Raw genomic sequence first — 16803 nt, 5'->3', positions numbered from 1 at the left:
TTGTTATTATTTCTTCAAATAGAATCTTTGTTTTTTCAAGATCAAGCCTCAAAAGCAGTGGAAATACAAGCCTGTCATTTGATGAGATAGAAGGCTGTATTCTGATGGCACCAGTGCTGAATTTCCTCTTTTGACTTCCTCTGAGGCATCAGGAGGAGTGCTGGCTCAATTCTTTCTAGCCTTAGGAGTGCAGCAGTTCCTGCTCGCCATGCACAGACACGGCCCTTTGCCCTCATGAAGGGCGCAACCCCCCAGCTGCTGCAAACCAGTGTTACAGACACAACATGTTTTGTTCACCAGCCCTGAGCGTATCTGAGTGCTGTATGCAGATCCGTATAAAGCAGTTGTTTTCCTGGGCTCCTGATTTGAGTCAAGGCTTTTTTGTGCTACACTGGACAAGGTATCAGTCTAAACACATGCTGGGGCAACTCTGAAATTGAAGGACTCAAGTCTTTTAGCAGCTATTTTTTATAAAATGGCAACTCTGGAAATAGTGGTGGTGGGAAGGCTGTGCTTGCCCAGGCACTTTGTGTTTCACTCAGGGCACTGCTCCATTGGGCTCCTGGTAGTGCCCATCCCCTTGCCAAGGGAGGCAGCAGCCTGGGCCTTCTAAAGCAGGACTGGAGAGGGTCCCAGGGATGGCGTTGGATGGTCAGCATGGAGCAAACAGGCAGGGAAACTGGGACAGGTTGTAGATGAGGAGTCTAACGCTTTTCTCAGCACAAATGCACACATACACAGAAGGTTCTGGGTTTGCTCAGATTTCTTCCTCTCTAGACCAGAAGAACCAGCAATCATGTATGACCTAACATAGATAACAAAGAAGACTGGCAGGTTTCCTTCAGGTTGCTGTTCCTAAAGCACTTCTAACATGCTGCTCTCAAGCATTATAACAAGGGTGGGTTTTCTCCCATCTTGCAGGTGGAGGAGCTTGGAGGTATGAAGTCACTGTTCTGTATGCGTGCAGCCCACCAGCAGCAAATGCTGCCATACAAACCAGTGCCCTGTCAGAAAAACACAAACCTCCATCTGCATTGGAGTGACTCACCGCCTCCACTCAAATCACGAGAAGTGACATGGCAGAACACATTAATGGCTTTTCCACTAAAGCAGGTTTACCAGCTTTATTTTAAGCTGAGAGCTTAAAAATGTTTTCAGTGAGAGGTTTATTTAATGTGTTAAATGCACCATTTAATGGGATGGTTTTTTAGGATTAAAATGCAACTCTCTTCTTTCTGAATATATATATTTTCCTCCTGGAAACCAATTTATTTTTGTTAATACTGTTGTTTTCTGGTTGAGGAAACAAAGGGCAGTGCTGCAAACCAAGCAAACTTCTTGGAACATCAACCACTGCTGAGGCAGTAGGTTGCACAGGAAAGCATGCAGGTGAGTTTTGAGTATTTCTGGAGATAGAGAGATTTCTTCAAAAAAACAAGGTATGCTGGGTTGTTACTTGCAGGGCTCGTGGTGCTGGTGGGATGTCAGTGGAGGAACATCCTTTAATAAAGGTTTTTCAGCTTGGTTTGAGAAATGCAGACCGCTTATGTTCCGTAATGACGCTTGTGCCGTTTCCGCAGCCCTGACATCAATGCTAGCGGCTACATTTACTGGGGGGGCTTGCCAGTAGGGCAATGTAGGCCTTGACCAGGAGGGCCCCCTCCCTTCCTGACATAACTCAGCAGCTGAACTAATTTCGCTCAAATTTTCCAGGAAACTTTGAGTGGAGACCAGACACGTGATGTTTCGTACCAATGGAACTTGCCTCCAAAGGGAGACCTGCTCCAGGATGGAGCTGGGTTGCACTGGGTGCTCAGGCCTCCAGTGCTGAGAGTTAGTGCCATGGCCTGGAGGCCTTTCGGGAGGTTAAGGGCAGCTGGCCTAGCTCTGCTGTGGCTGCTATGTCCCCTGCCACAAGGGCTATTTGTTATAGCTCCCACCAGCTGTGGGGTGCATGGGGTGCCCAGGTTTCCAAACAGGCCGTGCTGCCCTGCACCCTGTGCCCCAGGCTTTGCGTGCCCTGTGCTCCAGGCCCGCTCCCATGTTGCTGCTGTGATCGTACCCTTAGCACGTGCGGTGGCTGAAGGGAGTGTTCGGAGACTGTGGTTCAGTCTGGAGGAGACTTTTGTGCTTCAGTTTTCCACCGCTTATCCCAAATATTTCCCCCCCCCCCCGCCTCCCAGGCCCTCTCCCCTGTGATCTGCTGCCCTGTGCTTGCTGAGTTTGGCTGTGGCTTCATCGTTTTTTCCATAGAGGTTACTCGGGGTAAAGCCACGCGTCCAAAATTGGCTGCATGTAGCCTGCCCATGGTACCACAGCAGAAAGCTCCTTAATGTGTGGTGATGGGGCCGTACAGTAACATGCTGCAGTGTTTTAAATTTATGTTCCAGATATGGCAGTCTGCCTGTGTTTGTGCTGCAGGAGATGGCAGGGTTTCACAGCATGCTTTACTCATATGCTGGGACCAAGCCATTAATCCTTGAACTGTAAGAGAGTAAGGACTGTAAGGATTTGCCAATGTTATTATCCATCTTTATTTTCCCAATTTAACTGCTCTATGGTTTGTTTGGTTTTTTTTCTTTTTTTTTTTCTTTTCATGCCACATTATGTCTCCAGAAAGGCCTGTGACTGAGTTCACCCAGTGTTTTTTAAAGGCACTGTTGTTAAAGCAGAGGGTCAATAAATGGATCGCCTTGCTCAATCTGAGGCTCTCAAGATGAATAGCCTTGTAACGCTCATGGATATTTTTCAGACTGAAGAAAACTGCACATTTTACTCATGGTTCAGCCTGCCTCTACTGAAGGCATCTTTCTTGCAAGGTGCTGTTGGGTGATGATTTACCTCCTTCTATATCTTGGAGGATGTGCTGTTTCTAGGTCATCTTCTGTGTGGCAGGGGATGGAGGTAGAAATGCCCCTGGGCATTTTTGGTTCCCAACTAAATAAACCTTGTGCTCTTACTTCTCCCCAAAAGGCATATTTGCCCCTAGTAATCTTGCTATACTTTAATTTATTTCAAGGCAACTTCATAATGCCTGTGCATGCTGACACCCTGCTCTATCAAGCCTATTTTCTCCTGCCAGGCAGTACTGAAGGCTTCTGATGTGACTGTGCTCTGTTCTGGGACCCTTCTCCTGCAGTGTGAGCCTCAGCCTCATTCCCTTATGGCTCTTTCTGAATGCTGACTTCTCCAACTCACTCTGCTGGTGCAGTAGTGACCAGCTGCCAGCATGGCACTCGGCTCTCCAGATGAGTTGCTTGTGCTCAGGTCACACTGAGCAGTTTGTGGTGCGGAGTATGGCTGGCCATGAGGCTGGAGCACCATGGAGCACCATGCTTGGTTTCTTTGAGCACTCAATACTAGGAGCATTCAGTACTAAAATCAAGCACAGGGTGGCAATTCATCTATCATTCTATGCGATTGTCAGCTGGTAAACCAGTAAGACTGCACTGTTCATAATCAGATCCTAAGTAAAATAAGACCTGGAGATTTTCATGTGCTTAGGAAAAGTCACTACAAATAAATATAGATTGGGAAACTTGCAGCAAGCGTTTAGGGTTGTGTTTTCTCCCGCCAGCCTCTTGCCACATCCACTTCTTCATGCTGCAGCAGAGGAGTCATTGACAGAGGTGTGCTTTGCTGTTGGCGTGGTTGTTTTTCACATAGCAAACTCCATGCTGCTGCTTTTACAGAAAACAGCATAAAGATGAAAGTGTATAGGGGAACATTCATCTGCTAGAAATACTGTAAGTGTTGGAGTAATTCAGTAACTGTGATCTGTTAAAAGTAACTTGAAACTTATTAGAAATGCATTTCAAAATGTACTGTATGTTGTGTCCAATTAAAACAGAAAACAGGATGAGGAGACCGTAGCATATCTAGTAGCAATAGGCGAGGGCCAGGACTTTTCCTTTGATGACTGTTCAGCTTGTTGTTTCCTATCAGTGTACTTTTCAGCTTCTTTGAACCATGGGATGTTTTGGACTGTGCTTGCCATGTCAAATGTATTTCAGATCAAAACAGTCAGTTAATGTAATACCTACAATGTCAGTTCACTGATACAGCCCCTTCTAGCTGCAGCTTTTACATTTAGTTCAGAGGTTGTCAGCATTTCTATTATAAAAGTAATTTATTGCTTTTCCATAAAACTTAGCTCCAAGCTACTGTGTATCGTACAGCTGATTTGAATCACAAGATGACTTTACTCACTGTGGGACCTGCAGAAAAAAAGCATGACCTTACGTATGACAGTACTACTTAAAAAATAAAAATAAGAAATAATAAAAAGGAGTAAATGTAATAGAAGAGACCTATGTTACAATCTATATGGTACCTGTTGTGCCCCTGGACACGTCCCAGCCCACCAGCCAGCTCACCATGGCTCCTGCAAACTGTCTGCACTAATGCATGTATTGCTTTCTTTATATGGGATCTTTCAGATATTCCTCAAAAATTATCTGGTTTTATACCAACATCAAGTCCTATGGACTAATAGTTGAGCTGTACTTTTGATCCTTGCCTCCATCTCCTCTCGTGCAACACTTTGCAAGTTTATTGGTTCCAACAGATTTTTCTTCATTCAGCTTTTATCAAGAATCAGTTTACTGTTGACAGAGCAGAATATTGATTAAAACTTCCAGTTACAGACATATTAAGCTATTCAGTGATAAAGAGCTGAAGAAGATTCTTTCCGTGCTGAATCACAGGGAATGAAATGGCAGATGTGATTCAAGGTCAATAAAGACAAAATGATGGGGATAATGACCCTAAGATCCCACAGAATGATGGGCTTCTGCCTCTCCTGGAATACATTTGGAGCTACAGCAGAGATTGCTCAGGGGAAATTTTGGATGCATGTCCTAAGCAAAATGAATGCCAGGAATTATTAGAAAAGAATAGGGGACTAAGCAGGAAACATTTGCTGCTGCACAAATTGTTTCATCAGCATCTGGAAAAGTAGTTGAAAGAACAGCAACGACATCTGAGACGTGGAACTACAAAGGGACAACATGCATATCCAAGAGTCACTCAGCAACATAACTACGTTCAACACTTTTCAGTGTATATAGGTTTTGCTGGAGTATCCAAATTTTGGGGTATTAGGAGTGGCTAAGAGTTGTATTTGTTACTAATTCTGTAAGCAATGATATTGCAATGTTTTCTTCTGAATTAATGAGGCAAGAATGGCTACTTCTGATGTCTCTGTGATCTGTGAACAGAAACTGTCGCTCACAGGGAACAATCTATCATCTCATAATAATGTGAATGTCTCAAATACGTGAGATAAGTTGCCTCTGGATAGCATTTCTCTTTCATCAGCTACAAAAGGAGTTTGGATTCCAGTGTCCAGAGTCTCGTGCAGATTTGTGATGCTAGATGAGACAACACACATTCTGAGTATTTGTACTTTTGCTGTCATGAGAGTGGATTGCTACTGTGCAGCTGGCTGTGGTCTGTGTTTGGATGACATTCATTTGCCCTTAACATTTGTGTGTTAGATTAAAATATCCATAATTAAATTGATAGTCTAAGGCTGTAGTTTTGCTAGCAGGAATGGAAAGATCTCTGCAAGAACCTCTAGAGGACAAGTTAACCCATCCTGAAAGAAGCTTTGGAGACTGTTTCAGATGCCTCAGAAAGGTGAGAGAAATAATTGCCAATAAGGAGAAAGACAGTGGTACTTAATGGTGCCAGCATGTAAGAATCGTGGGATCTCTGTGCAACTCAGTTAAAAGTGTTGGAGCCTGAATTGGGTTTTGTCTAATCTGACATCACATCTCCGCATTCAAAAGCATGGCAGCTGGCATGGAGTTTCAGGCAGGTAATCATCCATCTAGCTGCAGTTTCTAGATACTGGAACGCTACCTAGAGTTCAAAGTTTGTTTTCTGAGTCTCCCATGGCCCTGCAGTCTCTAGCACTTCCTTGTGTCCCTGGGCATGCTGCACAGCACGTATGTTTGGGCTAGATTCAGGCTAAGATTGTAATTACTCACGTACCTGTGGTCTGGCCTGGTATTATCCATCACAAAACTGTCATGTGCTGGGCACTGACAGCATACTTAAGAAGCTATTTTTTATGTGATATAACTAGCATATTGGGTAACTTTCTTGTAGCATTAAGGAGAACTTGCCAACTCTTTCAACACAATAATTTCCAGACATTTTTTATAAAGCAGCAGGATTCCCTGGGTTCAGGCAAGCAGTCTGGACTGCATGTTCCTTACAGGTACTTCTTCACTGTATAGGAAGAGTAGGTTGAAGGACATGATCTGTGAGCTACAAAATAATAGCACTGTCTGATTCTTTCTCTTCGTTCCAGCTTCATTCCCATTTCAGCCCCCAGCCATGGTTTACAAGATGCTGAACCTGAGACTACTTGCAGCTTCAACTCCTTGGTCTCAGCTGCAGCATCCTACCTTCGGTCTCTCATTTTTCTCACTAGTGCAGGAGCGTGCTCTCATCTGCTGTGCTAAATACTGCTATTTTCAACTGTCACTCCTCTTTTTAACCACTTCCATCTTGTGGCTCCTTATTTGTGCTCTGCAGCACCACATGGGACACCTGCTCTGCATTTGGCCACCTTCTCCAGACTGAGACCGCCCTGCTTGATTCTCAGTTTGCACACTTAAAAGGACTTCTACAGAGCTATAATGGTGATCTGCTGTTTGCCTGTAAGATAATGTTTTTCTCAGCTGCTTGGACTGAGCACATTGGCTGTGTAGTCCAAAAAGTCCTCCTACTCAGTGGTGCAAAGACACACTGGTGGAGCTGACTATTCATGCTTGTTATATCCCTGGAGTCAACACTGGGGCAAAAGATTAAATGGATGGGATTCAAAGCAAACAGTTGAAAAGGGGTAATATGTGGAAAAAGGGCAGTAAATAAAGCAGGCTGAGCTCAGCAGCAGAGTGCATGAATGATTTAAAGCTCATCTGCCATGTTTTTCCCTGTTCTAATAACAGAATTGAGAGGTTTCCTCACTGCTTCAGAGATCTAAATTCTGCATGTGAAACCACTGCCTCCATATCTGAAGGAGGAATGTAGAATGCAGTTTGTAGTGCTGCACTAACCTCATCCATAGCCTGCAAAAATTACTGTGTGTCTGTCAAGGGATTACTGGCCTTGCAGAATCAGTTCTTTAAGACTCAAATTCTGCATCTGTCACTAGTTTTCTGGTATATTTTCTTGTGTGTGTGTTTTTTTTTTTTCCTTGTGAGGTGATAGTAGTCTAATACACTGTTTCTGTTTTGCATTATTTTATTATTATTATTTTTATGTTTACCTTTTCAGTTTGCAAATTGTAGGTACTTTCCAGGAGACTGTATTACTGAGACACCTATTTTAGGATGGATGACACTGTATCACTCTTTAGAGTAACATATCCTTCTCTGTCTCCAGAGGCAGCCTAGGTAGTTCTTAGGTCCAGACACCAAACTTTTGGATGGATGAAATTAAGTTGGTTGAATCCTGTGTGCCTAAAATACTTATTTAAGACTCTCTTGCTAACTAAAGGTTCCTTACGTTGGGAATGGTGTCAGCCTTTTCTGTATCCTGATGCTTTGGGACTTGACCCTGTAAAGGAGGCAGTCCTTCTTGTGTATAGCCAAATGTTTCTGAGGTCTCAGTGGGAAAGAGAGGTACAGTAGTTAGAAGGCAACTTCATTCTGTGCTGATGAGGATCTCATAGAATCACTAAGGTTGGAAAAAATCTCTACGATCAACGAGTCCAGTTGTGATTCCATCCCCACCATACCCACTCACCACACATCCCTCAGTGCCACATCCGCACATTTCTTGAATGCCTCCAGGGATGGTGACTCCACCACCACCCTGGGCAGCCCGTGCCACTGCCTCACCATTCTTTCTGAGAAGAATTTTTCCTAATATTCCATTACCTCCCATCCTATCACTGGAGATTACACATTACCTGGGAGAAGAGGCCAAACCCCACCTTGCTATAACTTCCTTTTCTTGCTATAACCTCACTGTAGAGCAATAACATATCTGCTAAGCGTCCTCTTCTCCTGGCTGAACAATCGATCCCGAGGGCTGCATTGCCCTTCTCTGGATGTACTCCAGGGTGTCAGTGTCTTTCCTGTAGTGAGGGGTCCAAAAATGAACACAGTACTCGAGGCGTAATCTTGGCACTTTGTCTTGTACCTCATACAATTGACCTCAGCCCAGCAATCCAACCAACCCACATCCCTCTGTAGGGCCTTCCTACCCCAGGCAGATGCACACTTCCTCCCACCTTGGTGTTGCCTGGGAACATACTGAGAATGCACCCAATCCCCTTGTCCAGTTTGTCAATAAAGACACTAAACAGGACAGGTCCCAGTATTGACCCCTGAAGAACACTGCTCATGACCTGTCGCCATCTGGATTGAGCTCCATTCACCTCTCACTGTGCCAGTCATCCAACCAGTCTTTAGTGAGTGAAGAGTACAACTATCCAAGCTGTATGCTGCCACATTCTCCAGGATAATGCTATGGGAGACGGTGTCAACTACACCTACCTGAAGTAGGCATAGTTTCTGAGGCTTCAGGACAATGGGCATGGATGGTTCTCTGCTTTCATTTCTGTAGTCTGAAAATCCAGATGAATGATAAGTGGTAGATTTTAGTGTGTTATCATTTGTCTTCTGAGCTAGTAACTTTGTCTTCTCAGTAACCTCACCGCAGGTAGGGCACTTCTTCCAGAATGTGACAAGCATTGAACTTTGCAGAAGAAGCAGAACCATCCTGGGTTTTGGGGCACTATTTGCAAAAAAAGGTGGTATTTCTACACTTGGGCACCATACTTTTTTGTGCTGGATTTTAGAAGTTTGCCAAGTTCTTAAAGTAGTCTTCAGCGGTATACTTTTCCTAGTGGTAATGCATAGACTTCAGTGAGTGCCCACTAGAATTGCTGAGCCATGTTTTCTTGAGTTTGTGGAAAGATTTTGGAAAACTTGGTTCTGACATGTCTGGAAAAGCTGCATGAATTTACTGAAAAACTTGTTTTCCCTTCTATATACAGACCCTAATATGGTTAATGCAGGAGAAATGAATGGTTCTGGCAACCTGATGGATTTTCTGGATGAGCCTTTTCCTGACGTTGGGACTTATGAAGATTTCCACACTATTGACTGGCTGCGAGAGAAATCACGTGACACTGACCGCCATAGGAAGGTAATGGCAGCTGGACTTGGTGTGTCACAGACCCTGAGTTATGGCCATCTCAGCTGAGAGAAAAAGCAGCAGTTTTCCAATGCCCTTAATTCCTGCTTTGCAGTTTCATTTGAGGAGAACTTATAAAAATATAGGTTTGATGTATTCTGAGTTTGTAAATGTGGAAGTGTTTACTGCAATTTATAGCAGAGCATCTCTAAAGTATGGTTGGGACTGGAGGGAGTGGAGAGTAGAATAATTTTTAACCTGGATTAACTTTTTTGTTTGTTTGTTTTGCCACGATGCACTAAAATTGCGTTAGCCTGAATCAAAAACACAACTCAGTGTACATATCGTTTCAGATTACAAGCAAAAGTAAGGAATCCATATGGGAATTCATCAAGAGTTTGCTGGATGCCTGGTCAGGATGGGTTGTAATGCTTCTCATAGGACTACTGGCAGGTATGTGTGTGTTACATTACTTTTTCCTGGAACCACCTCACCCAAATTTGCTGCAGTACCATTTGTTTCTCCCTTTACTTCGTTCTCTGTTCACTGATGCTTCAAGCTAAAGAAAATAGTTATGTATCCTTGCAGTTATAAGATTTAATAAAAGCACTCTTGTTGAGTGCTGGCTTGGAAAAAACACCATTAATCTATAGAGAGATTTTCTTTGAAAATAAGTATGTAAGTACTTTACTCTCAATTGACTATTTTTACTTTCTGAGTCTTCAATTCAAACTAGGCAGTTTTATTGTAGATTTTTTTTCCCCTTGTCTTCACTTAATTGCATTCTGCAAGTAGATGTTGTCATGTGGGGAAAGAAAATGTTGGCTGTGTACAGTCAAGAGGGAGCTTTGTAAATCATTACGTCCACTTGGTTATCTTCTTATATATGCATGAAGGGAAAATACAATTTCAAACTCAGTTCTGCATTTGCTTTCAAGCCAGACAGGCATTACACTTAACAGTCTGTTTGAACTCAGATGGCAAATTCATTAATTGCTCGAATTGCTCTTGTCTTTTGCACACACTAGCACATCTTCCAGCTTGGAAAGCTCTACTTCAATTATAAAGTTGAAACAGCTGTCATTTTTTTGTATTTTTCCAGTGATGTCAGGGTGCTTGGTGTGACAGTGCTTGGTAGAACCACAGTGCAAAGCTTCACAGTTTCCAAGCAGTGTAAATCTCTTTTCTGCTATCTGTCAACTTAACACATTTATCGTAGCTGTTCAGGTGTGTTAGAAGTGCTGGGGAAGGCCTTGAGAAAACACTGATCAAGTGACATTTTGGCAAATGGTTCTGTTGTATACATTTTTCCACAGTAGTTTTGATGGGTGAATGAGATGGGAAGAAGGAGAAAGTCCAAGGTTTGAGTTTCAGTTGCAGTTCACAATGAAAGCTCGTTCCGGCACCAAAACCCAGAACTGATAACCTCCATTAAAGCTCTAATGCTCATACATCTATCCTACATACTACAGGTCAAGGGTAAGCTGGAGCTGAGGTGCATTAACTTCTGCAAACTTTGTGATGACACAAGTGCAGAACAGCATGTTTTACCACAAAGAATAGAGATTAGTCTGTTTTTTAATTGGGCAAGGACTTGTGAATCAGCAAGAGAAAAAAAATATCTGCGTGCTCATGATCCAGGCTGTAGACCTTGTCTGCTCTTGGAATGATAGATGTACTCTGTGCCTGTCAAAGATGGAGCCTTGGCTCAGCTGCATGGCCGTGGGGCAGCTCTTGGGCAGCTGAATCCAGGCATTGCCAGGGGCAAGAACAGGGGAGGTGAGGAGGGGAAAGCAGCAGCAGTAGATCCAGGGCATGAGGGAACTGTGTCCCTGCCACAGCCTTGGTGGGGACAGAGGCCAGCAAGGTGGGACTTTTGGGGGAGGGGATGGCAGGAGCCTCCATGTATTTCCAAAGGCACTTGGAAAAGTTATTCAGGCCCAGGAGTTTAAAGTTAGCTTAAATTTTTCATTCCAGGTGGAGGATGTATAGACCAGGGGACCAAATTCATTTCCTTTGATGGAAAAATATGGAAATAAACATATGCTATACTGCAGTTCTGCAGTGACATGTCTAGACAGCAATGTTAAGATGTCTAGCTTAAAAGTTAAAGGATTGACTTTCTGGGTTGCTGAGCTCTCTGCAACTTCCATTAATTTCACTTGAAGTTGCAAAGATTTAGAACTTGGATAAAATCTAGTTCTGGTCACTGGGCTTATTAATCAATAACTATTGTATTATAAATCTGCAAGCACTGGTCTTTTCTTCTTGTGATTTTCTCTGTAAAATGTGTGTAGTAAATCACAGCATTTTCCTCTTTATGTGGATTCCATGTAGCAAAAGGGATTAGTTCAATATATAATTGCACACATTTTCTTAGAGGCACAGAGGTGCATGGAAGCTTGTGTTAGAGAACTGAATGTTATTTTCCTACTCTGTTGTTCACTTAATTAGGGGAAAAACATTCAAAAGCTTCCTTTATTTACACCTTCTACTAGGTAGCATTAATATTAAATTGTCTGATTATGGATTATGCGAACTTCAAAGATTGGAGTGACAACAGAGAATGATAAATCCACCAACAGATGTAAGAGGCACAGCATTTGGTGCTTGTGCTCAAGGGCTGAGGATTCTTTTTGTTATTTCCTGAAAGTTTCAGAAAATTGGAGAATTTATAGTTTACTGTATCTCACTGAGTTATGCATGCTGATGTTACAGCACGATGGTTTCTAGTCGTCTAAAAACGTATTTCATCATTTCCAAAGAAATCTGGGGAAATGGAAAGAGAGAGCAAAAGAAAGTCAAGGCCTACAAATAAAATCACTGCTACAGGCATCACTGCTCCTGCAGCCTGTTTTATTGTGGTTTTGTCCGGTATGTGATGAGAAGTAAAGGCCTTAAGTAAAGGCCAGGAGAGGTACAGGTTGGATATCAGGAAAAATTCTTCTCAGAAAGAGTGGTGATGCAGTGGCACAGGCCGCTCAGGGAGGTGGTGGAGTCACCGTCCCTGGAGGTGTTCAAGACACATGTGGATGTGGCACTGAGGGATGTGGTCAGTGGGTGTGGTGCGATGGGTTGGTGGTTGGACTAAATGGTCTTAGAGGACTTTTCCAACCTGAGTGAATCTAGGATTCTGTGTATAGTTCTTCATACTCTTCTGTTACAACAAAAATTCGACACTGCTAATGTAGTTGAGTTTGTGACAGGTACTCTTCCTAAGATGCTTAGAAAATATGCTCATGTATAACGCCCTGTGGATCACACAGAATCACAGAATTGTAGGGGTTGGAAGGGACCTCCAGAGATCATCGAGTCCAACCCCCCTGCCAAAGCAGGTTCCCTACACCAGGTCGCACAAGTAGATGCTACTATTTTTGGTTCTGTGAATAAAAAGCAGGTTGCGCATGCGTGAATTATTTGAATTTTATTATTCTTGTTATTATTTTCTTCTTATTTCACAGAAATAAAAAGCAGAAACTTTATTTACAGGTCAAATGAACTGACTCCTAAGGGAAAAGAAGAGCCTCCTTCAGCTGTTTGGATACTTAGCAGGAAGCAGAAAAATAAAAGTCTTGAAACTATAAAGACGATCCATTACCTTTTCCAAAATATTTTAATATCGCTGAAATTCACCGACAAAATGCACTGGAAAAGCATTGTTTCCCTTGGGGTCACACCGCGTGAAATTTACGCGTCTTCTGTCCACTGGATGTCGCTGTAGGTCTGCGTAGTTACTGGGAGACTGCTTAAATAGGGCTTACGTCCACCAGGAGAGAATTTGAAGAGCAATTTTAATCTGTGTGTTCGGATTGGTAATGAATGCACACATCAAGAGTCTGATTCCACTAAGTTCATAAGTCAAAATTTGGCATCCATATTGTTTTTGCACTGAAAGCATCCTTTTAAAAGGTTGCCGTCTTGGGACCAGAAGGACTGGAGGACAGCAGCAGTGTCCTCCTATCCACTCCTGAGATGCACAGTGTGGCTTGGGCCCTGTGGCCTAGTCCTTACACACAGCCCTGCTGACCTGCATCGGATGGTATGCCTGCCTGCATCTTTGTCAATTAGCCAGCATGAAAATAACAGTATTTTTAAAAAAAAATGCTTTAGGAGAGAATGCTGATAGATCAAACATGTTGGTACGGCTGTTTCTTTGCAGTTCTCCCACTGTTTCTTCCACTTCTTTGGCATGTCCACGCATTCCAACCTGAGCAATTGTATGATTCCATGAGTGTATGATATATTGCAGCTTCTTCCCCAGATGATGTATTTTTGCTTTTATTATAAACAGATGTATTTACGTCATGGCTTGGTATTTTTCGGTGCCACATCTCCTTTTCATGCATTTCCTTTTCCAGGCACATTAGCTGGAGTGATAGATTTAGCTGTGGATTGGATGACAGACCTGAAGGAAGGTGTCTGCCTGTCTGCATTCTGGTACAGCCACGAGCAGTGCTGCTGGACGTCTAATGAAACGACCTTTGATGACAGAGACAAATGTCCCCAGTGGCAGAAATGGTCTGAACTTCTTGTAAACCAATCAGAGGTATGGGAGACCTCTTTGGGGTGGGTCAAGGAAGCCAGGGAATGCCTCTTTTTCATACTTGCTGGTGAACTTTCCAGGTAGATTCTCTGAAAGAGAAAACTTTATGAATGGAAATAGATGCATGGTTTTTTTGTTTGGTTGGTTGATGGGTGCTGTAGTTGTTCTGTTGTTGTTATTGTTTGTTTGTTTTTAAAGACATTACCACAAGCAATATCTGCATAGCTGAGGATAGGCCCCATTGTTATAATACCATCTGTGATAGAAACAGGAAAATATCTCTCTCTCTCCTTTTTTCTATCTTTTTATTTTTCTTCTTTTTTAAATTGTAGTTATTTTCAGTACAAATGATAACGTTTCAAGGCAGAATGTGTGGAAGTTTTGAATTTTAAGACATCTATGGTAGCCTTCCTTAACCCCTCGTGGCAGACAGTACTTTCATGGTATTTTGTTTCCACCTCAGCTATTCATTGTATTGAATAATACCAATTCCCTCAAAACTCAAATTATTGTATTGTAACATCCCCCATGTTTACAGGCAACTTGGAGGCAAAATTGAGTAGTGAGATGGATGTGTCATTGGAAAGAAAGGGCTTATGTGATATCAAAGTCCCTAACAGAACTTTTGGTTTGTTTTTAAATAGTAATGCAGTTTAGGCAATAATAAAGGAAAGAAAATACATACTTCTGTGGCATAAACCTTCTGCAGCTGGGCAACTGAAAATAGGTGACTTGGAGACATTGCCTCAGATCTTCCTCCAGCGTGGAGGAGGTCCGACCCTGCAGGAAATGTTTGAGGGCACCTTCACTGCTGTACAAGATTGTCATTCATGTTCACTTCAGTGCCACTTTCAGTTTGTAGTTCAAGTAATGCTAGAGGAGAGTGTCTGTGAATTTGCACAACCCAATTTTCCATACTTGTAATTAACTGTAGCGAAGGTGGTGGGGTGCTTACTGTTCCTGAACATTCCCACCACTTAATCACAGGCAGAAATCTCTCTGTACAGCTTCCAGTCCACAATGCCAAACTTGCCTTTGCCAGAGGTTTTCCGGGCTTGCACAGTTCTTCATAAACAGATGGTTCAGATGGGTGTATCTTTGTAACAGTGAAGAAATATTACCGTGGTATAAGGTTGCAGGACTGGGGACAGGGCTGTAATTTAAGTGAACAAAAAATGTGGCAAATCAAAGAAGGGTAGAATGTTACAATTGTTATGGGGTTTAGAAATCCTGTGCATGTGTTTGACATGCTGTTACTCTGAGAACCTGGAATATTTAAACAGAGCATTTCCTTGAGAAAATTTATTGCTTTCACCTGCTGCACAAACTTAGCCATCATGACTATTATATGCCATGGCTTATAAGAAAAGTATCATCTAGGTGGACAATGTACAATTTAGCTCATTTCTATCCAAACTGGGCTTATGACCTCCTAGTACCATGTCACTGTGGGAAAAAAGGGTTTTTTCTCAGTTTTAGTCAAAGGATGCTCTAAGATCCATAGTTTTCTGGCTGCCATGACCCAATGGAGATTGCAATATTAATAAGAAGCGTATATTACTATTATATACAAATCCATGGCAAAGATCTGTAATACTCCAACAGAAATGTGGATCTGGCAAGTAAAAATTATGTTGTATTGCAAACGTGAGCAAGTTCTACATGATTCCTGTATCTTTAGAGGACTCTAAGAGGAATCATAATATACTGAATGTTATTAAGTTTCAGGATTATTATTATTGTTATTATTGAATGTGGCTGTATTGCTTGAATTGGTATTCTATGTTTGGGTAGCTGCTCTGTAGAACAGCAATGCACCGGAGAACTAATTTGGATTACATTCCAGACAAAAAGTTCTCAGGGCAATTTCTCCAAGGGTAGTCTATCAGACGTGTCTACTTTTTTTATGTGTGACTGTGTCTTTTTCTCATCATAGTCAACTAAATTTGACATTTTGAGGACTAAGATTTAGACCACTTCTTCCATGTGGTTTTTTTGATTTATGACTGATAAACCCTCTCCATAATGCTCTCACTGATAATTGTGACGTTTCCTATAGCATCTCTTGAAAAATGATTTAATTCCAGTCCTATTAAATGAGCCTAAAGCAGTCTTGACGTAAATCATTATGGAAAACATAATAGTGCATCAGAAACATCCCAGGCTACATTTTTTCCCCTAATCGCTGTTTTGTAGACCAACCAAAAGCACGTAAAGTGTTGTAATACAAGAGTTTCAAAAACTCAAATTCACTGGAGCTATGGATGTTTAACATTACATAAGATGCCACCCAATTCAGCTAGATCTCTAGCCAACATCTGGTGCCTCCGAGCTTCTGCCAATGCAGCTTGGCCCTTCAACTACACTGGAGCTGAGGGCCCTATATTCTAACACTTCATGTCTACCCAAGCTAGAGGGAAGGACCACATGTCTTCCATGGCTCATGATACTGGATCATGATTATTACTGGCTTACCAGATGGTTGAGATTGGAAGGGACCTCTGGAGATAATCTGGTGTAGGCCTGCTCAAGCAGGGCCACCTACAGCAGGTTGCCCGGGACTGTGCCCAAGCTGCTGGATCTCCTGTCGTCAAGGTTGCAAGCCAAGGAAGCCTCTCTACATCTTGGACCCACTTCCCAATTTTGCAGCCTTGAATCTGTCAGTACTGAACCTTAAGGATGCATATTGCTATAAAGTCCATAGGAGGAAGTCTGCAAGCTATGACATCCTAAGTTGAGTCAGAATAGAGCTCTTTGCCTGTATGAAAACAAGCATTGGCCAGCAATGGATGGCATCCTGAGGGATGTGTTTTATTTCAAAATTTTAAATTTGTGAGAATTGTTTTCAATTATGTTCAGTTTGTACCTAATCTGGACTGAAACCAGATCTGAAATGTTGCTAGGTAGTTGTAAACTAAAATATAAAGTTTTGCTCTGTTCCACTGCTTCTTCATCACTATTGCTGCCAGGGTGAGTCCTCAGAGCCACTGCTGGAAAAGATGTTAGCAGGATCATCTCCACTGATGAGCTTTTTCAGTCTCTGATTCCAGTATAGATGTTTTTCTGGTTCAATGCATATAATGAATGAGAAATGACCCATT

The 16803-nt window shown here is 42.4% G+C and overlaps 1 protein-coding gene across 3 annotated transcripts in view; it reads left to right on the top strand.

Moving 5' to 3' along the window:
* Positions 1-16803, top strand: part of CLCN4 (chloride voltage-gated channel 4) — a 43119-nt gene that overhangs the window by 6867 nt on the left and 19449 nt on the right. For all 3 annotated transcript variants that reach the window (XM_048934427.1, XM_048934429.1, XM_048934428.1), the window contains exons 2-4: positions 9020-9171; positions 9513-9612; positions 13518-13705. In XM_048934427.1, coding sequence (XP_048790384.1) covers positions 9020-9171; positions 9513-9612; positions 13518-13705 — 440 coding nt within the window. The remainder of the gene's footprint in view (positions 1-9019; positions 9172-9512; positions 9613-13517; positions 13706-16803) is intronic.

Source organism: Lagopus muta, chromosome 1, assembly GCF_023343835.1.
Source record: "Lagopus muta isolate bLagMut1 chromosome 1, bLagMut1 primary, whole genome shotgun sequence".
In the NCBI taxonomy this organism is placed as follows: Eukaryota; Metazoa; Chordata; class Aves; order Galliformes; family Phasianidae; genus Lagopus; species Lagopus muta.
The sequence above is the reverse complement of the archived record's forward strand: the minus strand, read 5'-3'. Positions and strand labels throughout refer to the sequence as shown.